This window comes from Marmota flaviventris, chromosome 13 (genome assembly GCF_047511675.1).
Source record: "Marmota flaviventris isolate mMarFla1 chromosome 13, mMarFla1.hap1, whole genome shotgun sequence".
Classification (NCBI taxonomy): Eukaryota; Metazoa; Chordata; class Mammalia; order Rodentia; family Sciuridae; genus Marmota; species Marmota flaviventris.
The window spans coordinates 65,761,602-65,787,178 of NC_092510.1; the positions used below are offsets into that span (position 1 = coordinate 65,761,602).

At 37.7% G+C, this 25,577-nt stretch overlaps 3 protein-coding genes across 4 annotated transcripts; 1 reads left to right on the top strand and 2 right to left on the bottom strand.

Moving 5' to 3' along the window:
• Positions 1–694: 694 nt before the first annotated feature.
• On the bottom strand, positions 695–11,285 carry Topors (TOP1 binding arginine/serine rich protein, E3 ubiquitin ligase). Of its 2 annotated transcripts, XM_071600686.1 has the most exons (3): positions 11,116–11,285; positions 9,484–9,678; positions 695–4,229 (listed from the first exon to the last, which is right to left on the bottom strand). In XM_071600686.1, exons 1-3 carry the CDS (start codon positions 11,116–11,118, stop codon positions 1,299–1,301), a joined length of 3,129 nt encoding a protein of 1,042 aa, XP_071456787.1. In that variant the 5' UTR covers positions 11,119–11,285; the 3' UTR covers positions 695–1,298. The 2 variants fall into 2 exon arrangements, with proteins under 2 accessions (XP_071456787.1, XP_071456788.1); XM_071600687.1 differs by lacking the exon at positions 9,484–9,678.
• On the top strand, positions 10,994–11,859 carry Smim27 (small integral membrane protein 27). The gene is made up of 2 exons (XM_027930980.2): positions 10,994–11,161; positions 11,495–11,859. Exons 1-2 carry the CDS (start codon positions 11,117–11,119, stop codon positions 11,615–11,617), a joined length of 168 nt encoding a protein of 55 aa, XP_027786781.1. The 5' UTR covers positions 10,994–11,116; the 3' UTR covers positions 11,618–11,859.
• Positions 11,860–13,114: 1,255 nt separating this feature from the next.
• Ndufb6 (NADH:ubiquinone oxidoreductase subunit B6) lies at positions 13,115–25,220 on the bottom strand. The gene is made up of 4 exons (XM_027931132.2): positions 24,922–25,220; positions 22,950–23,042; positions 16,451–16,495; positions 13,115–13,291 (listed from the first exon to the last, which is right to left on the bottom strand). The coding sequence occupies exons 1-4, from the start codon at positions 25,099–25,101 to the stop codon at positions 13,223–13,225; spliced, it is 387 nt and encodes a 128-aa protein (XP_027786933.1). The 5' UTR covers positions 25,102–25,220; the 3' UTR covers positions 13,115–13,222.
• Between the last annotated feature and the right edge of the window lie 357 nt (positions 25,221–25,577).

Below are 25,577 nucleotides of genomic sequence, written 5' to 3' on the forward strand. Positions count from 1 at the left end.
CTGTCCTTTGGCTAACCCTGCCTTCTTTTAGTTCTTGGGATATGCTGGGCTCCTCTTCTAACTTCTGATCATTGCACAGGTTTTCCTTTGTTAACAGAAACTACTCAGTGTCTACTTGTTTTCTAGACTCCAACTATCACTTCCACCTGAGATAAGGTCCCTATTATGTACTTAGAACTTGTTGTAATTTGTAATGTTATATTTACAAATATATTGTCTTAAATCAACAATCTATTATAAGTCCCACAAAGGTAGGAGATATATATGCTTTGCTCTACCACTAAAATCTAATCAAACCCTGCCACACAGCAGACATTCCAATTTCCAATGAAGAATGAATGGAGTAGAGCAAGGCAAATTGAAGGCTCAATTTAGATTTAATTCAAGTTCTACTGTTCTCTAGCAATCTTACATTAGGCTAGATGTAGAGCAGTTTTATCTTCTCTAAAACAAGATAAAAAAAATAACACAAAGTTTGGTTAAAAGCTTTTTTTGTTTCTCTAATAAGCTAAATCCTCCAAAAATGCATTCTGCTGAAGACGGAAAGCAAGATACTCAAAATCAGATTAAGTAACTAAAATACTCATTGAAACTGAGACATCTATAAATGCTGATCATCTATTTTCACCAATTTGACTCCAATAATATATACACACACACATATATTTTACTATTGCATAGGAAAACTCCTGAATTCTTGTTTTAAATGTTACTATTTTATTTTCTTTTGTTGAATACACGTTTTACTGGCAGTCCAGATAAACAAGTATATAAAGGATACTAAATTTTCCTTTTGGCAGAAGTCAAGATAAACTGTAGATTAAAATGCTTCAATTCAGCCTGAAGAAATGTTTTGAATCATACAAATTTTAAGAGGAAAAATAAAGACTGTCCAAAGGGACTCTCCTAGCTTATAACACATTTCCAGAATAACTTTCAAAAAAAAAAAATTCAAAAATACTCATTGACTACCTTAAAAATATGTCAATACCATATGGCTTTATGAAATAATTTCTAAAATTTACACTTTATTTAAAAAGGATCCAAAGTTTTAAATAAACCACTAGCAATATCATTTTCTTTACTTAAAAGTGCTTATCTCTGAGGGTGGGACATACATACTTTTTGAACAAATAATGATTTTTACAAATTAACACACACAAAAAAAAATCACTTAAAATATTTTAAAGGGGAAGAGTTTTCACCAAAAGTCATCTTTAAATAGACTGTAATAGATAACAATGTTCCTTTCTATACCATCAAAATCCTCAATGAGATGCTTTGGCAGTTTTAAGACATCAATCTCTATGGAGAGACAATGACATTAATGATGTCCGTGGAGATGGCAATTGCCTTGATGGCTCAGTTTGAATAGATACAACACTACTGGGCTGGTTTTCCAAATCGGAGGCAAAGGTGCTCTCTTCTCTTACATCAAGAGTTTGTTCAACTGAAGTTGGCTGGGGCGGAATATTGTCCACAGTCTTATTGGCATTATTCAAGTTGTTGGTAAGTGTGGTGATATCACACTCCTTGTCCAGGACACCAAATTCATCTTCTATTGTGACTACGTCTTTAGTTTCAAGTGGTTCCAAGGAAGGAGTCAAAAACTCATTTTGTAAAGGGTCTTGAGGACAATTATTGTCACATTCTTCCATATCTGCCTGCACTTCAGAATCTTTATCACTATCACTGTCAATAGTAATAACAACTGGGGAACGTGAAATATTATCGCCATGATGTTTCCTATGCTTCTTCTTATGTTTCTTCTTTTTCTTTTTATGATGTTTAGTTGTATCGGTAGCTTTCCCTTCATAGACTATCTCTACACTTAAGCTCCGGGTTCTTCTTTTTCTTTTCTTAGGTTTTGTTTCTCTCTCTGATGATCGGCTGTCTGAAAAGCTATCACTCTCATTTTTGTAATTTCCATCCAATTTTGATGTAGATTTTTGGTAATGACTGTCCTTTACTTTAGAAGCAAAGTCACGAGATGGTTGAGCAACTTCATTAGTACCCTCCAAATGCCGTGTTTTGTATTTTCGTTTCCCTCCAGGCTTTTCGTTTCTCACCCGGTCAGGCCCTGTAGATGCAGTCCTTGACCTATTACTAGAAAGGCTCCTCGATCTGTGCCTTTCATAATAATAATACTTCCTTTCACTGTGATTATTCTTTTTCCTAGCATTTGTTCTTTCAGAAAAGGACTGAATTCTAAATTCTGGACTTGAAGATTGTCTAGAATAATGGGCTCTGGACAGAGTCCTCCTTCTGTAAGACGATTCATAACCGTCCCTGTCCTTGTTTCTACTGTAATATGTATACTCCCACTTATATCTGCTTCCATAATTATTTCTTAAATAATAGCGATCTCTATTTCTGCTCCGTGATCTTCTTTTGCCATGATCACTGCTACGAGATCTTGATCTGCTTGTGCTTTCACTACTTAGAGAAAGAGTTTGGCTTCTTCTTGACCAACTGCTATCTCTAGTTCTTGATCTCTTTTTGTCTCTTCTTCCTCTAGGTCTGCTACTCTCCCTGCTTCTGGATCGTTTGCTCTTCATTCTTTTCTTCCCATGATGCCTTCTATGATTCCTCTGATCGTGCCCACTTCTACTCTGGGAACGAGAATCCGAACTTCTGGATCTTCCCCTCTTTCTGTGTCTATGGTTATACGGGGAATATACTCTGTCTCCTCTCATAGATGAGCTCAGGTCTCTAGGAGATGACAATGATGTAGATCGTTTCTCTTCCTTCCTTGATTTGATTCTTGTACCAGAATCACAATGACCTTTATTCATTTGCTCATCTTTTCCAAGAATAGAGCGTGGAGATGAACATCTACTAACATCACTATCACCAGTACTGTAAGAGTGCTCTTGTTCTTGTGTCTTCCCTGTTTCTATTTTCTCATAAGAGCCTAACTCCTCAGAATCTGAGGACAGTTCAACAAGTTCTGGCGTCCTCTCAGCTAGTGGTTTAACAAACCCAACAATGACACAATTATCTGAAGAAGAATCACTGTCATTATTTAGGTCTTCATTGGTTTGTACTCCTTGTATCTGAGACGTGGCTCCTTCTGTGACAAGTTCTTCATCTGAACTGTCAGAAGTATTTAAAAGGGAAGACATGGCAACATGTACCTGCTCTGAGCTTGAGTAAGATGGTCCTGGAGTTTCATCATCCCAAGGTGCCTGACTAACAGTGGCTACATTAATATCCAGCTCTTGGGTCTCAGTCTCATCTGGAGATATTGTTATGACTGAAGAATCAGAATGGCTACCTTCTTCATATGATGGAGCAGGGCAATCATAATTAGCATGTTGGTCAAAAGCTGCCATGTTAAAAGGAGATCGAGCAAAACTGATAAACTCATGTATAAAATGCTCAGTTCGATTAAGTAAAAATGGTCTTAAATCAGACACAAATGCCTGACTCTCCAAGTCATAGCGAGTAACATTACTCATGATGATGTGCTGGACAATATTGACTAAAGATCCATGAGCTCCAAAAAGAACTGTAAGTTCACGTTTTAACCAAGGGACTAACCTGTGAAGACAAGCTGGATTCCTACGGAAAAATTCAGCTGAAATATCCCTATAGCGGCCACCATCTTCTATATTTCTAACTCGAGCACCAGCGCGATAGAGAGTTCGTCTAAAATTAATAATATCTTGTTCTTGAATTTTCCGCAAAGGCCTTTCATCTGCAGTAGATTGCCTTAATGAAATCTGTCTCATAAGTTGAGGAATTTCAACACCTCTAGATCTTGATGAAATGCCTAACCCTTCAAACAGCACTCCACTATCTGGTGGAGTAGTTGTTCTTCTATTCATGGTACTACTAGGTGAATAAACAGAAGCATTTCTTTCCCTTGTCATTGTTGTACGGTAGCGAAATCGTCGAACTTCAGGGGTGGCAAAAGAACCATTATATGAAGGTCTTAGGACATACTCCTTGAAGTCATCTTCTGCCCTCACAGAATGAAAAATAGAATCAAAGGGCTGTTTACATAGTGGACATTCAGCTTTGTTTTTTGACCACTCCTGAACACAGCGAAAACAGAACTTGTGTAAGCAGCGATCTAAGTAAGACACATTATCAAATCTATCCAAGCATATAGGACACTTAGAATCAGGAGATGCATCAGCTGGTACTGTCTGTTGCAATTTGCTAGTGCCAGCTTTAGGTGAAAAGTTGTCCATTTTAAATTCTTTAGCAGCTGATGCCATTATCTGTAAAAGGGAAAGAAATATATCAGTAACCAGATAAAGAGTAATGACTACAAAATCTGAACAAAAACAAAATAAAAACCTTGGAACATACTTCATGAAAACACTTGAGCGGCTTATTTTTATTTTACTATAAGGAGGCATTGTAGCATAATAATATAGTGCTTAAAGCACAAGCCCTGAAAAGGCAGATTTCCAGAATTGAATCCTATGGCATACTATCAAGTGTTACTATCTCTATGCTTTCATATCATCTGTAGGTCAGTGACAACAGAAATTTGCCTAATGGGTTTGTAAAGATGTAAAAGGCCATCAGAAAGGGGACCTGGTACATAATAAGTGCTCAAAAATACTATGTAACATTTTATTATTCTTTTAAAAAATAATTTGAGAAATAGTTGACATGTACGAAAAGTACAAGAGAAAATATAACAAGTGCTCATGTATCTACTATTCAGATTTAACAACTAACATGTTTTAAAACATCCCTTCCCCTCTTACCCTTCTCTCTGGAAAATAAAAGCAAAACCACCACAGCCTTAAGCTTATTTCATTTTTATGCACAGTTTTATGGCTTTCATATACACATGCCCCTAACATTACATACTACCCATTTATTTTACTTGTGGTAATACTGTATATGTACTTTTTAAAGACAGCTTTAGTGAGCTAATTTAAATAAAATTTATCTATTTAAACTAATTCTATGATTTTCAGTGAAAGATTCACTGAAACAATCTTTTAGTAAGGATTAAGTGAAATAAATATTAAAAACACTCAAGGGCAGTGCCTGGCTCATAGTAACTGCTAAGTAAACATCAGCTGCAGTTATTATACTATCATTACTATTTTGACACTTTTGTTACTACACTATTATGTTCAGTTAATCACTGATTCCTTTCTAAGAACCCTTCCTTAGCCTTTTTTTAAACCCAAAGTCAACCCACCACAAAGTATCTTGAAATCATGTTTTCAGTCCCCTTTCCTATTATCTTTGCCCACAGGGATCATAAGGATCTTAAAGATTTGTTTTCTTTAAATTCATCAGTTTATATCAATTCATAAGTTACAAAATAAATTTGCCAGTCTGAAATCTAACATGCATTAATTCTGAACTTGCTATCTATAAATCTTATTTTGCTAAATTCTGCACTTATTATTTTGCATATATTAAATATTAATTTCTTCATGTTTCCCTAGGCCTATTATTCATATTCTTCTGCTCCTCTATCATAGTAAGTTCCATCACTAGCCAAATGCTAAGTTAGTTAAATAACAGAACTGCAATTTTCTAAATAATAAAAACTCATTGCCCGTAACAACTATAAAAAAGAAAAACCTTACAACACTTGTATTAGTGAAAAATTCCACCACGTTTTTCAAATTAAATTTGCTCATTTAGGGCATCTTTGTTTTCCCAGAATCATAACTTAAAAGGTAATCAATTAATAATGAATAAATGTTCCTTCAAGGGTTCAAATACATCTAATCTTCTATTTTCTGGATTGGAAATACAAAAATCCCTACTGTTTTTCATTATTTACCAGGTCTGGAAAAACAATTATACATACGTAATACTAATTGCGTTTGTCCATTTGTTTTTTTATTTGTGGTACTGGGGACCCAGGGTCTCACTATACTAGTTAAGTGCTCAACTACTAAGCTATATCCCCAACCCTTTTCAATATTATTTGTATTCTAAACTTTTTATTGCATACATTTCTCAGCATCTCCTTCTACTTATAATGCTTTTTTAATCCACCTATTGTGGGGAGGGGCATAAAAACATGCAGGATCCAGGGATAGTGTGTATGGCTTAGAGGGAAGGAATAGGCAAAAATAGGAAGGGAACTGAAGGGGTTATCAGATGACCTGGACTAAAGACCAGGTTTCACCTAAAACTAGTTCTGTAAAACAAAGAAATTCACATTAACTCTATATTTTAATTTTACCCTCTGGGTAAGGGGATTATTATATTTGGAAAAAAAGGCTGGTGAATTTCTAATCAATACATTTTATCTTAATTTGTTTCTTTGGAGGGTAGAATTTTAGTATTTACTGAACATTTCTTGTTCACATAAAAACTGCTACCCTGGCTGGGAGGGTGGGGCAAGCCTTTAATCCCAGTGGCTCCGGAGGCTGAGGCAGGAGGATCAAGGAGGATCCCGAATTCAAAGCCAGCAAACAAAAGCAAGGTGCTAAAGCAACTGAATGAGACCCTGCCTCTAAATAAAATACAAAAAAGAGCTGGAGAAATTAGCTCAGTGGTTGAGTGCCACTGAGTTCAATCCCTTGTTACCCTCCACCCTCCAAAAAATATAGTACCCAGAATAAATTAAAGGACATTATTTTTTATTAATTTTTAGTTGTAGTTGGACACAATACCTTTATTTTAGTTATTTATTTTCTTTATGTGGTGCTGAGGATCGAACCTAGTGCCTGGCATCTACTAGGCAAGTACTCTACCATTGAGTCACAACCCCAGCCTGGACATTAATATTAAACTTGAAATTCAAATAGAACAAAATCTTTAAAAGTTTGATTTTTTAAAAAATAAAATCTTAAGTCTTTTCTTCTCTAGTTTTTATAAGCCTATCAACCACTCTGACAGCATATGACTAAAGACAGACCAACAACATCCTCCACCATAAGTAAAAAGAGTAACTTAGAGTTCTCGTATTTCTACACAGGAATATCTTTAGCTACAAGGAATGGTATTTGTCAGAAATTATGATAAATGAAGCAGATCAAATATGTCATATTTGAATCATTTCAAATCTGCTGATAATTACCTCTTCCAAATTATCACGAAAGTTAAAGTGTTTGTTAAAACAAATCATATATGACCCAAGAACTCCACATCTAGATATTTACCCAAGATAAATAACACATGTCCAAATATTTGCATGTAAATATTCACAGCAGCCTTAGTCATAATAGTTCACAGGTGGAAAGTAAAATGTCCATCAACTGGATTAGAATAATAAAATGTGGTTTATATATAAAATGGATTATTTGGCAATAAAAAGAAATACTGATACATGTTACAAAATGGATGAACCTTTTTTTTATATCAAATGAAAAAAATAATCAGCCACAAAAAACCCACATATGGTATGATATCATTTATATGAAATGTCCAGAATAGGGAAATCTAAAGTGAATGAATGCTGGTAATGAGGTTTCTTTCTGGCATAGTGAAAACTTTCTACAATTAGATTATGATGATAGTTGCACAACTCTAAATAAACTAAAAACTACTGAATTACATGAATAGGCAAAGCTTATGATGGAATATAAGTTATAGCTCAACAAAGGTGTTTAAAAAATAAAATTAAGGCATAAAATTGGTATGGCTAGGACACTGGGAAGTTTGCAGGAGAGATTCTAGATTTAGGTTGTAAAGATGGACCTAATGGTAAACACACTTAAGGCTGCAGGTTTGAGAAAACACCTGTGTAAAGGTTTCTCTAGCACTTTATGAATTAGGAATGCAAATTAATTTCCCCATAGAGGAGATTAATCAGTTCTTCTGATCCCACTTCTTTAAGAGCCTCCCAAATCCAAAATAAAGTTCTCATCTTGAGGATGAACTGATTAAGCCAAACCTTTCCTTTATCAAATCTTTAAATCTGTTTGCTGGTTCTAACAAGGATAAGAACTCTTTATGTTATAATTTGGGGGAATTAAAGGTAAATCAACAGGCATGAGGTATCTAAGGAAAACAGATGGACGAAAAAAAGAATTGGGAGGCTAGAATCTAAAGAAGGTCATAGATGTGCTATGAAAATGAAATAAAACTGCTCTGCAAAATTATATTTTATAAAGCCAGACTTTCTATAAAGTCATCTTCTATAGCATTCCTTAAATTATCACTGGATATAAAACTTACTAATCTGATTACATTTGAATAATTAATGTTAATCCTAAAGCACTTGTCAATGTTGAAAATCAAACCACTTCTTACTTGTATGACATGGAGGAAGTTATTTCTCAAAACCTAAATTATAAACCTAATTTCTGAATTCTAAAATTGCAAAGTAACAGCAACCTTTTCAAACTCACTTGAAAAGGTGGTTGTGTGAAGGGATATATTTCCTGTAACACTCAGCACAACTCTTGATACACAGAAAGAACCCAACACTGTTCCCCTATGTGAAAATAAAAGTTAATTTTGGTAACTGATAAGTGCTCAGAGGACAGTCTATAATAATTAAATAACCATAATATACTTAATAAGATTCACAGGTAGATGAACTAGAAAGACATCCAAAATATTAAAAACAATCTCAGTCTTACTCCTTGTTACTTAAAAAAAAAAAAAAAAAATCTCTGCACCTTTCTGAACTGTATTATCACCAATTTCAAAAGGGTATACAAAATTATACAATTTACTGATCACATCTTACCAAATTTCATTTCAATTCCAGCAATAAAAAAGAAATGCTTGAGAAACCTTTCCCCTCTAAAGCCACTCATTCCAGATAAGCACGGTTGTCTGTGGCCAACAGCAGAGGTTTGGATTTCATGTAATAAAAACAAAGGCCCTCCAAAACAAAAAAGCCTCACCATTATTAGCTTAAGTCCTGGGGAGCTGCTTCTAATTTGTCTTAAATAACTAGGTATATTACCTACTATAAATTCTATTCATTTTTCCTCTGAAGTCATTGTGCACCTCATCTCAGCACTGTTCTCTTCTAGTCTGCGAATGAGGAAAGCTGCAACTAACTGGATTGTTGATGAAATCACAGGCAGACAAGCCCAGCCCAGAATGTGTACCACTGCACAGACAACTCCAATAGTCACCCTGATAGTGGTTTCCTTAGGTTAAGAACTGCCGCTGGCGAGGATGGAACACAGCATCATGTGTTATTACATAACCACCACGAACTAAAACAGTTATTCCCATTATACAGACGGGTTCTGCGGTTTGGGGACTTGGCCAAGGTCACACTCCCTATCAGCGGCAAAGCCACGATTCAGACTCAGCGGTTGTTTGTTTTTTCCCAGAGTCCAAGCTCTTTCCAGTACACCGCTAAGCTCGCGCCCCTCGGGAGCGCTAGTTGGAAACGCAACCCTCACCCGCCCACCCGCACCAATCCACAGGTGCGCAGCAGGAGCCGCCTGCTAGGACCCTTTACCCTGCTGAGGCCCAGAGAGGCTGCAACCCCTCGTGCAAGGGCCTCGCTCCAGTGGGGAGCGCCAGCTCGCCCAGCACTTCCGACCCCCTCGCCTCATTGTTCCCGATCTGGCTCACCTCGGAAGATGCCGGCGCAGGCCCGGCTGCGGCGCTGGAAGCAAGCTCCCCACGGCGGAGGAGGCTAGGTCGGTGACGGCAAGATCCACGAAGGCGTACCCGGCGACTTCTCCGCCTACCCTCCGGTGCGGGAGTAGGCGGGGGCGCTTCACCCTCCTCGCGAGACAGCGGAGACCCTGGCGGCTGCTGCGACCCCTGTGACGTAAAATGCTCATCACCAAAAGCAGCTTGGGGGCGGGGCAGAAAGCGAGACCCACTCCCCCAACCCCTGGCGCGTCAAAACACAGCAGCAGCTTTCGTAACGCATGCGCAGTAGACAAGCGCCGGCACTGAGGGCGGGGTTTAACGCATTAAGCCCAAGACACCGCCCTTCCCCCCTGGCTCAGTTCCCCTGGGTTGAGCAACAAGACCCTCTGAGGCACAGATCTGTGTCAAACGATTGATAAATCACTCGAGGTTACTGGGTCACACAATAAATGTTCGCTCCCAGCTTACCCCAAACGCACAATAACTAAATAACATTCAAACTCCACCAAACTCTGGGAGAAGTTACTTAATGATCTCTACCATGTATAAAGGAACTAGTGTTCCACCTCCGATAGCTCAGATAGGAAGTTAACACCGGAATTCGAGTGAGATCCACAACCACAGCCCAACCAGCATTCTTAAAAGTCTTCAGAGAGCTCGATCTGTGGTTTGGGGAAAAATACTTACCCAAACTCTTCCCCAAACAACGTTTTTCTTTCAAAGAACCGCTTTTCCCTTTCCTACTCCCCCAAATCTGGCTTAAAATCCTGTTAAAATGGTATCTAAGCTATACCGTGAAAGAACGCCTGAGCTAAGGCGGCCCACTGCCAAATTCTACCACTCGGGCCTCAAAAGCCACCGTCCCCAACATTCTAGAACTGAACTTAAGACTCGGTCTCGCGAGCCAAACTGCGGTACTTTGGGCCTAACAGCTCACACAAGATGTGGTTCTAAGCTCATAACAAACGTTCAACAAACACTTGTTGATTAGTTTGTATATTATGCCTGGTAACACCACATATTTCTTAGAAATACCATTTACATCAACAAGCTTGTGCATTCTCAATATCTCAGAGGGTTCAGTTAACAAAGAGGCCAGCAACTCATCTGTTAAATAAAATAAAATGGTGGTATTTCTGTTTGTGTCAAAGAACAACACACGACCTTCTATATTATGTGGAACAAAGGGGAAACGTTAATTCTTTCAGCGTAGACACCGGTGTAACATTAAAACATGGATTACTTCTCAAACTTTTAAACGCGCACAATGGCACATTTTTCTGAGTCACTACTGCACTACATCTGTAAAGGAAATCAGTTGCGGCATGCCTATCTCTGGCAGCAGGAAAGCAATTTTAAACAGATTTTTCTCCTTTATTTTACCCCCCCCTCGCTGAAAGGCGGGCTAACACCGGCCACGTGACCGAGCCCAACTCCGGGCGGAAGAGGACCGCTGGGCCCTTAGGAAGCGCTCCAAGACGCGCGTGGGCGGACGTTCGGGCCCGGTTGTAAGATGGCTGCTGCCGCCCAGCAGCCACCGCCCCGGAGTTTTCTTTAGAGCCTGAGGCTTCCGCGCATTCCCGCTTACGACCGTCGCCTCCTTACCATGAAGCCAGTGAGTCGCCGCACCCTGGACTGGATTTATTCAGTGGTAGGTCCAGTGACTGGCGGGGCCCTACAGCGTTGACTTCCTGGGCCCGCGGGAGGAAGGCCCCCTATTTCTTCAGCGCTCAGAAACTCTAAAACCCATTCCTGAATTGAGCGTCTCACTCCCTCAACTCGACTCCGCCTCTTCCTGGAGGACACGATCTTCCGCTTCTTACGTAAGAGCTGCTGGGTGTACTCGCCTAGAACTCCCATTTATTAGATTGTTACTATAATTCCCGTTTTCACCTGGTACGTGGTAACTTGACGGGAGCGGGAGTACTACGCTCATTTATATAAATATTTTGCTTTTACTTCCTCTTTTTTTTTTTTTTTTCAGTTGCTGCTTGCAGTCGTTTTACTCTCCTGGGGATATGTCATCTATGCCTCAACAGTAGCTGCTCAACGACAGCTAAGGAAAGAATACCCAGACAAAATCTTCGGGATGAATGAAAACTTGTAGTTCTTTTGGATTTAATTCTCTGCAATACAGTTCTTTTCTTCATGCTTATCTGACACCTATGTAGATTTAAAAGTAAAATCCACACTTCCCAGATTTATTTTTGTATAGTTTTTTATAATAAGCACAAACAGGATAATTTTTCAAATAGATCTTATAGCTTTTGAGTGTCAGACCAGAGATTCTCAGGATGGGCAAGAGTGCGACATCTACATTCGAGGGGAGAAATAAAGAATGTCCATGCGCTTCTGCCTTTTTCAATGCTTTATTCACTCAAATCATTCAATTTCACTCTATAGATTCTTAATCAAGAAAATGACAGTCTTTAATGATGGGTACTGCAATAGACATATAACCAAAGCAAACGATTCTAAGTTAATTCTAAGCACTGCAAACATATGTAATCATGACAGACTTTAATTAAAGACATTCCCCCTGCATGCTAAGCTTAAAATCTCAAGCCTTAGGCCTTAAGTCCAGCAGATGTACACTCACTCAGACTGCAGTGATCAGGTCAGGAACCTCTAAAGTCTTCTCCTGGGGTGAAGCTGACATCTGGTTGAGAGGGTCTTAAGGAGAAGTCAACATTCTCACCAGAGTCAAGATGTGGCTGTAGAATTTGAGCGCAGTGAGGCCCATGCAGAAGATCAGGCAGATAAGGGTTGGGATGTCTGAGTCCTCATCAGGCTCTCTGGCATGTGGGAATATTTGTACATTTGCTCCATCATTTATACTAAATTTGGGGGCTTTTGCTCGTCTTTTGAGTCCCAATCGGCTGATACCAGGTTTCTTAGTGACTTTTTCATTCCAGTGTCAGGACATACAATTTGGTGGTTCCCATCCAATTGACTCTTATCAGGGTGAAGACAAATGATAGTGACTTAGTTTTATCAGGGTTGTGGAAACTGACTTGTCTTTATCAGGCTATGCCTGACAACAATATTGGAGGGCTCTGTAGGCTGGTGCCTGGTGGGACTTTAGGTTTTTTTTAAATGAAGTTAAAGTGGAATTGCTTAGGCTAAGGCCATCCTTACAGAGATAGAATGAGAAGTTTTTCAATCTAGTTTCTAAAATTCTTAATTAAAAATACTCTAGGGGCTGGGTTTGTAGCTCAGTAGCAGAGCTCTTGCTTTTAGCACATGTGAGGCACTGGGTTCCATCCTTAGCACCACATAAAAATAAAATAAAACAGCATGCTGTCCATCTACAACTACAAATTTTTTTTAATCTCTAAAACAAAAATGTGGAATTTGTCTTTATATTTTCTTATTGCAATATTTTACTCTGTTGCATACCCTCACCAAAACTGGAGTAAAGACTATGTAAGGGGGGAAAATCAGTGACTAACTACTTTTCTACATCCTGTTTCTCAAGTCAAAATGGCCAGAAAAAGTAGGTGGAGGCCCAGATTACTTTTTGACATTTCTGGGTTTTACTTATTGTTAAAATTATTCAAAGAATTGCAAGTTGTACAATGTTTTATAAGAAATATGACGATACTTTTCTGAGAATAAACTTTATTAGTTACTTTTCCAGGAAGTATATTCAGTAAATATGACAATAGGAACAAACTTGGGCTCATAAACCTTTGAAAGTTTTAAGTAGTCATCAGTGATGTTGATCAGGATATTCTTTCATTGGTGGAATTACTTCTCCAGTCTCCAGAATTGTATCACCCTGGGAAAATGAAGAAGCATTTATTAGAAAAATCTAAAGTCTGCAGAAGTGGTAGTTTTATTCTAGTCTATGTTCAGACCTTGCATGGAAAAATTAGCATTCGCATTATCTGGTCAAAGAGCACGGGCTTTGAAGTGAGAACCAAGTATGAAGAATCTTGGACCCTTCGTTAACAAGCTGTATAATTTTCAACAAATTACTTAGCTTCAATTTCAGGTATATGTTTTAGATAACAGATTCTCTTTCAGTCTGACAGTTCCCAAGTGATTGAGTAGAGTAGAATTGTCCCATTCCTCACTCCCACCCTGCCATTTCCTGAGCTGGTGCTGCTCAGAACTGTCATCTGATGAAGAAACAATCTAGTTTTATATTTAAGCCACATATGTTTTGATTACAATTTGTTAGCACAGTAGCACAAAAAATTGGGGCCTTGAGGTCATTTAATGCTGCTATAATGAAAGTCGAGCCACAGTGCACTGGTTTGGCCATTTGGTGCCAAATGCACAGGCACTCAAAGCTAAAAAGATGGAAACAAAAGGCAAGGGCAAACTACTTAGCAAAACATCTCCTATAATAACTTGGAAGCAAAGTGCCTAATGAACTTGAGGTTCTAGGAGAACTTCTTTTCAGAAAAAAGAATATATATATGTATTTGGATACTACTGGCTGCCGTGGGCATGTACTTTAAGAAACATGGGCTTGGGAAAGAAGTGGATGATTTGAGAGGAGAAATAAAGGAGAGAATCTAAAAATTCAGGATCTTGTAGTACTAGAAAATCAAATTGCTTTGGAATTCCTAAATAGTAATGGTTAACAGATTTTGAGCAACAGATGCCATTAAAACTTAGGAAGCAGAGAGATTCAGTCCCATGGCAAAGACCAGAGTGAAGTGAAAATAGCCTTTGAACCATTCTATTTCAGATGACCTCCATATAGAAGCAAACAGATGAGATCTACCAGGTATTTTTCTATGCTTGCTGAATGTTAAGGGAAATGCATGGCCAAAGATGCCAAACATACAGACTACAGAGCCTATGAATGTTTGAAAATAAAACCACCTCTGGCACTCAACCTGCGAGCAGGAGGCATATTTTAAAGGCTCTACAACTGCTAAGGAGGGTGTGCTTCCCAATATCCATTTACAGATGGTCTAGGTTGATAATAAAGAACCCCATGGTTAAAGCCAGGGACCAGGAAAAACAAGGAACAAAGGTGTTCCATCTAGAAGACAAAATCAGTACCTATTCAAGTAACTTAGCACACAGAGGAGCATCTGACTTCTAAGATTTTGGAACCGCCACACCTAGTGACTGCTGTGCTACCCACAATCTACCACTGAACAATGGGTGTGGTTAGGGCAGGAAAGGGATACTTGCCTTTTGGGTTCACTGATCCTCAAATCAAGAAAAATCACATCTGAACCTAACAGATACTTCTGAGAATTATCTGGAGATCATGAATTTGTGCTGGCTACCATGATGGAATAGGACTTTGGGATTTCTCCCTAGGAACTGAGTATGCTGTATATATGTGGAGAAGAAAGTAAAAAGCTATCTGATGACTGCAAGTACAGACTGTGACAAAGATTCCACCATGTATGAGAGTCAGGGAAATGGCAAAAAAGAAACAAAAATTAATTAAATTAAAAACTACATAGACACTAAGGACAATGGGAATTCTTTCTGGCCAGTAGGATTTGAGAAGTAATGTAAGCTACTTCCAAACTTTTACTTTAAAAATCATCCCCTTAGATATCCAGTGCTTTCTTCCCCTACCACAATCTTGGACATCTCTTTTCCAGAGGCAGAGCTATAAGACTCAGGTGGATTGCCTGATCCACACTCATTTGTGATGACAAGAAATAAACTTGTTAAGCCAAAAATTTATAAGATTGCTACTGCCTATCCTATTCTAAAACATGTACAAATAGGCAGTCTTCAGGTTCTCAAAAAGGGAGATTCTTAGGGAGTCAACAGTACAGACACAGTAAAGAACCACAACAAAGGGAAGAAAAAAAAAATCCCCAAAATAAAGAAATGCTACAGAATCATTGATGTGGTCTTCTGAACACAGCTCACCTTTTGAATAGAAATGGCAAAATAAAAAATAAGCAAACATAAGAATAAATATAACTTACCCAACTGATGAAAGCAGCAAGATATTTTACTATTTTGAAACAACATAGGCCCTAACACACATCAAATATGCATAAGAAAGTAAAAGAAGAAATCCTCTTCTTTTCTAAAGCAGAGTTACAACTAGGACAGTTAGCCAATTGTGGTGATTTTCCCTTAAATTCCCTTGATGTAATAGATAATGATTTATTATGAAATACATCAATGAATTTTGAGTTTCATGATTAGATTTTACAGTTAATGATAGTTTATTCATTATCTGTTGACTAGAAATGGACATGAACATAACATGAATTATTTTCCTATACTAAACAATAACCTTACCAACAGCTAATAAAAATACCAGCTGACCAGTGAGTAGTCTTTTATGTTGAATTAACTCATTTTAGAAAATTCTTCCCTTTTTTGGTGGTATTGGAGAATCAAATCCAGGACATTACACATACTAGGCAAGCACTCTACCACTGAGCTACATTCTCTAGCCCCTGAAATGACTTATTTTAAATTAGTAAGCCTTACATATTAATAGCATAAATTTAAAGCACATTAATGGATTTTAAATTCACAGAGAGCTTCAGGTCAAACCTTGAAAATGAGGCCAAAAAAAAAAAAAAAAAAAACCCACAAGAAAATTAGAGTTTGAAAAAAATAGAAATGCAGTTACTGTCACTGTGCTCAGATGCCTGCTCAGCCTTGTGCCCTAAGTCCCTCATCCAACATGAAACAGTACCAGTGAAAATCTGTTGATACCTTCAACTCACTTTAGGAAGATCAGGTCATAAAACGAGTGTTGAAAATTAGTGTGTCCGCTTCCCATTTTCAACTGTAGTTGCTACCTCATACTAATTTAACACACACACACACACACACACACAGAGAGAGAGAGAGAGAGAGAGAGAGAGAGAGAGAGAACACACACTTAAAACTGACAGAGGAAAAGAACATTTTAGTCTAATGATCAGTGGAAGTGGGGCACAGATAATGACTAAAAGAAAATTCAGAGTTTAAGAGTTTAGAGACTTACTGGGAAGATTCTGGGCTTCCTTTCAACAATGGCATATGGTTTTTTCTGTAATGAAAGTAACTGTGTTAATTATGGTGTTGAGTTTGTTTGAAATATAAAATAAATCCTATCCAAAGCTTTAACCTAAGCCCCAAACTTTCATAGAACTCTAGACTCATACATACATCCAACTTTTTATTCAACATCTCCATTTGGCTATCAATAGGCATCTCAAATTCAACCAGTCCCAACCATTAACTTCCCCATCGCCAAACTGTCCCACCCCATGTTCCCTATCTTAGTAAATGACACTTCTCATTCCAAAGGCCAACAGACTTGACCCCTCAGCAAATCCTTTTGGTTTACCTTGATAATGTACCTTATATCCAATTGCTTCTCATCATTTCTAGTAATACCACCCTGATCAAACTTCTATTATTTTTTTCACCTGAACTATTTCAATAGCACCTACTAACCTTTCTGCTTCTACTCTGTATCCTCTACAATGCAGGCAGAGCAGAGTGACACTTTTAAGATGTACCATATCTCTGCTCAAAGTTTCATAATTCTTAGAGAAAAATTCAAAGTCATTTCTGTGATCTCTGAGACTCGACATGACCCAGCCCTTGGCTACCTGTCTGATCTCTTACCACTCATCTCCCTCCCTCACTGTACTGTAGCCTCCGTGGCTCCCTAGCTATTAAATCAGTCAAGCCTGCTTATGCCTCAGAGCCTTATACTTATTGCTTACTCTACCTGAAATGTTCTCCTACATATCTGCTTGGCTCATGACCTCATTTCATTTATTTCTTTTCAAATATCACTTTCTCAAATTAAAACACTGGCCCCTGTTTTTTTGTTGTTGTTTGTACTGGGGATTGAACCTAGGCCTCATGCATGCTAGGAAAGCACTCTATCACTGAGTTATATTCCCCCTCCTCCTTCTCTCCCCCATCATTCTCTAATCTTTTACCCTGCTTAATTTTTATTATAGAGATTTGATCACCTTCTGTAACTTTCATTACATGTCTCTTTGTTCATGTATTTACTGCCAGTCTCCAAAATGGGAATAAGCATTTAGTGGGGGCAGGTATGCAATCTGCTTTGTTCACCGCTGTATCCCTGTGTTTAAAACAGTGCCTTGCTGGGCACAGTGGCACAGGCCTCTAATCCCAAGGCTTAGGAGGCTAAGGCACGGGGATCTCAAGTTCAAAGCTAGCCTCAGCAACTTAGGGAGGCCCTGTCTCTAAATAAATATAAAAAAAGGGCTGGGAATGTGGCTCAGTGGTTGAGCATCTCTGTATTCAATCCCTAGTACCAAAATAATAAATAAATAAATAAGTTTGTTAATTAATTAATAATAAATACAACAGTGCCTTGCACACAGGAGGTGCTAAGTAACTGTTGAATAAATGTACTTACAAATCATGTACATCTGTACAAGATACACCACCAGACTATTTAAAGGTCATTGGCATACATAGGCCATGGATATAAGACATGAGGAACTAGAGTATGAGAGAATACATGTGAAGACTAAAATCTTTTAAGAACTGTGGCCAAAATCAAGAAGACATTGAAATTTCTTCAGAGAGATGTAGAATTCAGGTAGGCAGCAAAAAAATTAGCTGAAGAAAACTGGTTACAATCTTATTGAAGACACAGACCTGTGCTTACCCAAATCAAGAGAAAGAATAAGGTGAATGGCCTTGGGACCTCTATTGGCACAAAACGATTAATTAAATGTCTAACACTGGCTAAGAAAAAAAATCACCTGAAAGTGTTAATGCCTCAGATAAGCAAGCATATGAATGTACTGTATTATCAACCTAGTAACCGCAGCTTGTTAAATTTGCTTCTCCTAGAGGATAAGATCTTTTAAATCCTAAATTTAGTTATAGATATATAAAGTAAATTAAACCCAAAGTATAAATAGATAAATGTCAACTTTTAAAAGTTCTGAAAACATGGGACAATCCATATAATATCTTTTTGATTAGTGAGTGTGCTTGTGTAAGATAATGTGGCTATTAAACGATTCAACAGATTAGGTTTAGGATTCTAATTAAAACGTATAATTGATTTAGACTTGTGATCATAAATTTAAAAAAAAATTTTGTCTCTTAGGGTTATGAATTTACTCTATAAATACTTAAAAATAAAATTGAATATATAAAATCTATAAAAGCATTTAAAGCCTATAAGAGAATTTGATATTTACTTGTAAGTGGAATTGTTTTAGGAGAGTTCAACACCAATTAATCCAAAGATGGTGAGAACAAAGAAAGCAGACTGTTCTTATTTTATTAGCTGTATAAAGAATTTAACAGAATTTTAAAAATGGATTTTATAAGAATTAAGAAAAAATAGATTTTTAAAATTTAAAACTAACTTAATATTAGATTATATTCCTAGTAACTGTAACCAGTTCTTTCTGTATATAAAAGTCACTTTTGGATATTAGAAAAACATCATAAAGGGGCTAGGGTTGTAGCTCAGCAGTAGAGTGCTCGCCTTGCACGTGCGAGGCCCTGGGTTCAATCCCCAGCACTACATAAAAATAAATAAATAAGATAAAGGTATTGTGTTCAACTACAATTAAAAAACAAATATTAAAAAAATCATAAAGTAATATCTTTCTCTTCTAGGGTCTTACATGCTAAAATAGTAAAAAAGTAAATAAAATAGAAATATAATGATATGAAATGGTCTATAGATTTATAGGTAAATATAAAAACATTTTAAAACCCTTCAACAATAGAAATATAAACTATTACCTGACCTGTGAAGATATAAATTGTTATCTCCCTTTATTGGTTGCATAAAGATTTTATATTGGTTTTACCAGACCCAAATAATCTCACATTTTAACACATAAAACAGACCATGTCCACTTGGATATCTCCAAAAATTGCTATGGCAGAACATGATCCTAAACAAATTAACTTTCTTCTTATCACCAGAAAGCACTCTCTTCTAGATTCTCCACTTATAAACTCCAAGGCTAGAAATTTTACAGTCATAAAGGACATAACTTTGCCTTTATACTTAACCCAATCAGCTGCCAAACTTCAGATGTTTCTTTCTTCAAAAATGTCTCCTGGCTTCACTTTTCTTTTTCATTCCTGCTGTCTTCACACTAACCAGATTCCTATCACTTTACCACCTACTAAACTGCAACAGCCTCCACCTGATGTACCTGATGTCAGACTTTCCTCCCTTCAATTCACCCTAGACAGCAATGTTTTTTCTTACATTCATCAAGTCATTCTCCCACTTAAAAATGGAGAGCTTCCCAAAGCCTAACACATACAAATCAACTTCTTCTGCCAAGTTTTTTAAGACCTCCCATGAATTGATCATAGCCTACCAAATCAACAGAAACCTTCCATTCTAGTCATCTTCTCAGTCTTGGGAACATTTTCATGTTCATTACTGACTCCATGTCTTTCCTTCTACCTGGAATAACTTTTCTCCTCCATACTGTTACCTAAATCATATGTATTGTCTAACATCATATACATTTAAAGTCAGGAATTTACTCCTGTATTTTTTTTCTTCAGCAATAAAGAAAGAGGATGTACTAAGCACTCTATATTATTTATCAAGGAGTGAAAAGAACAAAGATGACATCATCAATCAAAGATTCTACAAAATCAACAGAGAACAAATCATGTTAAGAGATGATTTTTGGAGAACTCAAACAGATTTCCTTATTTATTTCACACCTCTTTCAACAGGCTAAGAGAAAGCAAATCTCAACAAGATTATATATAACTTGTTAGGCAGACCCTCACTTTTGTTTTGATTTTATTCTGAAATAACTTTAAACTTATGAAAAGTTGCAAGATTGACAAAAATAAATTTTTTCTTGAATCATTTTTTTTGGGGGGTACAAGGGATTGAACTCAGGGGCACTCAACCATTGAGCCACATCCCCAACCATTTTTGTATTTTTTATTTATAGATAGAGTCTCACTGAGTTGCTTAGTGCCTCACTGTTGCTGAGGCTGGCTTTAAACTTGAGATACTCCCAAGCAGCTGGGATTACAGGCATGAGCCACTGCAATGGGCTTCTTGAATCACTTTATAGTAAATTGCCTGACTGGTTAGTAACTCTATTATATATTTCCTACAGGCAATATTCTTAAAATAATTACAATACAGCCATCAAATCAGGAAATTGACATTAATATATCACTTCATCTATTTGATTTAAAGAACCCACCCAATTTCAATTATTGTTTCAACAATTATTTGGACTTTTCAGAAAACCCCTTACATGACTTGTTCTCCACTGATTATGTAGGCTCTTTAAAATTCTGACTGCCAATGTCACCTTTGTTCTTTTGACTAAGGAGATTATGCCCATTAATCAAGAATTCCATTTAGTTGGCAGTCTCACTTTAGTCTTCTTCAGTCTGGAACAATTTTTAAGATATTCATGAAACCAGATATTCAAGGTCTCATGACCTAGACACTTTTGAAGGAAACAAGCAATAAATATGCAGAAGAGTCCCTCAATATGGGTTTGTTGTTTCCTCCTGAGTGAATTCAGATTATGCACTTCTGGTAGAAATATCCCAAAATTCATGCTGTTTTCTTCTATCACATCCTTTCAAGAATTACATAATTTCAGTTTGTCCCATTACTGACAACATTATGGTATTGCCTGCCGGATTTCGTCACTACAAAGTTATTCTTTTTTCCTTTATAACAAGTAAGTATTTTGATGATTAAGGTTAATTTTAACATAGTAATTAAATATTACTATGATTATTCTCAAATGGTGACTTTTCTATCATTTCTCATCCATTTATTATTTAGCAATCTATTGCAAAAAGTTTTTGTTTTCTACCATTAAGCAATTTATTTATATGAGTATGAACTCACAGATTTTCATTTTATTTATTCAGATGATTCCATTATTATTTATTTTTTGATGTTCAAATTGTTCCAGGAAGAGTCCTTTCAACCTGACTCAGTGTCTTTTTCATATATCCCTATTATTCTTTGAGCACTTCTTTACTTTCTGACCCATTTTGTACTCTCTGCTCTGGCCCTGGAATCAAGCCATTTCTCCAAGAAGCTCTACAGCTTTTCAACTGGGAAATGCATTTAGAAAATATGACGTGGTTGGTAGGCATCCTAATAACTAAGGGGCCTTAGTTAGGCCTTCTCAGTAGACAGAGCTAGGAAATGAAAACACACAGGCATACACACCTTTATATCCAATATTTATTTCTATATCTATTTAAGAATACATAGTAAAAGTGGTGAGTTCATACCAATATTTCCAATTCTCTCTTTTCATATATGTAAATTCTTTTTCCAACAGTGAGAATTCTGAGTTCTAGTATCATCAATATGTTTACTTATTTGATCAATCATCCTAGGGGTAACAAATCTACTGTTACCATTACCATACCCCCAATATTATAACCTCAAATCATTGGGTTCTTCATCTTACTCTGGGTTGCCACTTCCATCACTGTCTCATACCACCTTTCCTCCAGATGTCCTCCTTCCTCTACTAAGTTCCACTTCCTACAACAGATTATTCCCACTGCTGCTCCCCAAAGAGCTGTGCTCAGCCTTCTCCCCTACAATCCACTTAGGATCTAACCCCTCACTCAGTTACAAGAATGCCCTCCCCAATGTTTGTGTTCCAGCATTCCACACACCGCAGCCACTGTTGCTCCCCCTTCCGTGCCATTCCAGAAATTACATCCCCCCCTCATCTCGCCTTGATCCAATACCATGCACCTGATTGTGCTATCCCTATCCTTTAAAATATGGCAACTGGCTCCATTTAATCAGTCCACATAAGAACTTTCACTTAACAAGTTCAAGCTAATGGCTATCCTGGATTCTAAAGAAAGAGAATTATGAAAAATCAGACAAAAATGAAGGAAATGAAAACGGGATCATGACAAAGATAACCTTTGCCTATTTTGAATTTTACATTAGATCTATGCTCAAAACATTCTATTATTTTATTTCCTCTCCAGCTCAGAATTCTCAGTATACACTAGTATCATTAGGTCAGTCACATTCTAATCATTTAAACACTATTTCTACCAGGAAATGGATTTTTAAGTTGTAGACTACTCTAAAGAATAACCCCCACACATACCCCATCATACTGGGGATTGAACCCAGAGGATTTCTACCACTAAGCATACACCCAGCCTTTTTATTTTGAGATGAGGTCTTACTAAATTGCCCCAGCTGGCCTTGGACTTGTGATTCTGCTTCAGCCTCCAGAGTTGCTGGGATTATAGGCTTTTATCACTGTGCCCGGCTAAAGACTAATTTTTTTTTTGAAAAACCATACTTAATTACTTATAATCTTCATTAAACCTTTTAATTAAAAGGATTCAAAGTACTTCAAAATCAGCTATTAAGTGGCAGATTATTTCCACTATATGAATAGGGAGTACAGCATACCCACATAGGAGTCTGTTTTGCATAATATTAAAAATAGATTCTGAAAAGCACATGCTTAAAACATACTTACAGACACATGATATTTGACATAATAATGAACAATCCAGGTGGGTATAAGTACACAAGTAACAGCAAAGATACTGGTCCTGTATACCTTATAGATCTGAGGAGAAAAAAACATATACAAAATAAACACATATCTCATTTTATGTTTGTGGTTAAAAAAATAAAACAAAAACAAAAATTGCTATAACAATGTCATGACTATTATACAAATCTCTAACTGGGGCATATTTTATTACAGTCTGCTGCTAATCTTACTCAAATATTTTTACTAAATGTAGGCCTGCTATAGGATTATGAACAGAGTCCAGAGCAAATAAGGCTTAAGACAAATAGCATTTTACAAGACTATAATAAGACATTTATAGATTTGTTTTTTAAAGATTTCTAAAAACATTATAAACTTGTTAAAGATAAATCAGGGCATAAATAATGAAAGAATAAGTTTAATGGATTTAGTCCGAGTTATCAACCTACAGAATTTTTCAAGTAAAGTCATCTCTCTAATCTATCAATTTTAGTACTGACAACCAATATTACTTGCATTATTCTAGGAGAAAGGCAAACAACCTTGAGTACACCAGTGCTGGAAAAAGAACATTTTACATACTGAGATAGGGGTATTCCAAACTCACTGTGAGATGCCTTCTGACATACCGTTGTAAAACAAAGACAAAAGAGACCTGAACTCAATTATTTGACGGCAGCCAGTTTGACTGAAACACACCTATCCTTTCAAGGAAAGGACAATCTAGAGTCTAAGTATTATAACACTTATAACTATAGAAGAAATGATCCACTCAAAGTAAGCAGAGATGGAATTCAACAAATGATTATTTACTTTCTTAAATCTCTGGCTGATGGGTGAGATATCACCTTTCAACTAGTGACTGCTAAAATCAATATGGAATACTGCGAAGGTATGAATTAAACAGTTTAATTTTACCACTATAAATATATCACTTTCTCAGAAAAATTTACACCAATTCTGTTGCACTAAACTTTGTAGTAAAGTAAGATGGTAGATACATGTGGATTTCAACAACTCCTTCAATTAGCTCTGTGACCACGGGTAAATCATTGAATTTTTGTAGGCCTCAGTTTCCTCATATTAAAAAGAGGATTAGGAACAGTTTCTATCCGATAGGAGTAAAGAAAAAAGGGAACATATGTAAAAACAATCAAAAGCAAAAAAACCCTCAGCAGACTGCTAGGCACACACATAGCAAGCACCCAATGTTGCTTACAAGCATTATTACTATTATTTAGCCAGTGCTGCACCTAACTGAAAGTAATTCCGACATAATATTTTAAAGACTTCTAAAAATATCACATTGATATGACTTAACAAGACTTCAAGAAAATACCCAAGCATCCTGAAAATAAAGACCATTCTTTAAATGAGTAATTTTCTGCCTAGCGAAGTCCAGGAATATAACAACAATAAACGGTGTGTTAGAAGTACATAATTGTGGTTTAGAAAGGGGGCTTGCAAATATGACTCACTAAACGTACCAACAAGACCTTGCCTTTGTACAATCATATATGGCTGTACTACCAGCCCGGGGGTCATTGTGCCTTCTGGTAGTTGGGTACAGTGTTTGTCTCTATAACCTCAACTTTAAAAGGCAGACAAGTACGCTCAAATACTAAAATCGCAGAACCTTCATGTCCGTGAATCCTTGGCTGTCATTCCGAGAGATTTCTACCGTCCAAAGAACCACACGTGCAGCGTCCTATAAAAACCTGATTCGCCGCCTCCTCACTACACTTGACAGCCGAAGGGTGCGATTCTCCCAAGGCTATATACGTGCTCCCTGCCCAAACCTCTAGAGGAGCGAGCAACCTGGATAAACCTGAGACTTCACACCCGGTTCTCCCTCGGGGAACTACCGGGACTCGCTGGCTCAGAACAGTGTCAGTCCTCCGTGTGGCCGCTGCGGGCTATGCTTAGAGGGACGGGGAGGTCCGTAACTCACCACATTCTTCCAAGGGGCCCTATCCTGCAAAAACTTATTCCAGAATGCCTCCATAGGCCACATCCTCTGGGGAGGTAGGACAGGCTCCCGGGGGCTCAGCTCCTGGTCCTTCAGCCATCGCCGCCTCAGCTCTCGCAACTGCTGGAGCCGCAGTTTTTCATCCGGCGTGTACCCCGTCATGTCGCCGCGGGTAGTAAAGCAAAGGGACGCAGCGCGCCCCCGAAACAGGGTCTTGTCCCGCGCGCTCCCGCTCCTCAGAGCGACCTTGCGAGGACGCCTGGGAAGGGCGCGCTGTTTTGACGTCACAACCTGGTCCCGCCTCTGCAGTAGCGCCAAATTCCTCTGAAGGAAAGCAGCGTGTGCGCATGCGCGCGAGGCTGGTTCCTGAGTTTTGGATTAGAGTGGAGGGGCCCAGCAGAGACTATGAGAGGTCAGAGGAAGAACAACTAGTGTCCCGCGAGCTGGAAAGATGAGCGTATGTGTTTCAGTGAATGTCTGTCCAGATGCAAAATTCTGGGCTTTTCTCTCCTACCTTAGAACTCCTTTCTCCATGACCTAGAGAGTCAGCAGATAGTTACACCAAGTTCAACTCCCAGCCATAAAAGTAACTGGTAAAGGGACCTTGGGCTACTGTCTGACTGTTCCTCCATCTGCAC

Excerpts from the sequence above, each read along its gene's own strand:
- Smim27 (XM_027930980.2), top strand. The coding sequence starts at position 11,117 with ATGAAGCCAGTGAGTCGCCGCACCCTGGACTGGATTTATTCAGTG. Across the intron at positions 11,162-11,494 it reads TGGACTGGATTTATTCAGTG|TTGCTGCTTGCAGTCGTTTT; the intron begins GTAGGTCCAGTG and ends TTTTTTTTTCAG.
- Topors (XM_071600686.1), bottom strand. Across the intron at positions 4,230-9,483 it reads CTGCGCCGGCATCTTCCGAG|ATAATGGCATCAGCTGCTAA; the intron begins GTGAGCCAGATC and ends TCCCTTTTACAG.
- Ndufb6 (XM_027931132.2), bottom strand. The coding sequence starts at position 25,101 with ATGACGGGGTACACGCCGGATGAAAAACTGCGGCTCCAGCAGTTGCGA. Across the intron at positions 16,496-22,949 it reads ATGTCAAATATCATGTGTCT|AAAAAACCATATGCCATTGT; the intron begins GTAAGTATGTTT and ends CTTTCATTACAG. Across the intron at positions 13,292-16,450 it reads GGAAGCCCAGAATCTTCCCA|GGTGATACAATTCTGGAGAC; the intron begins GTAAGTCTCTAA and ends TCATTTTCCCAG.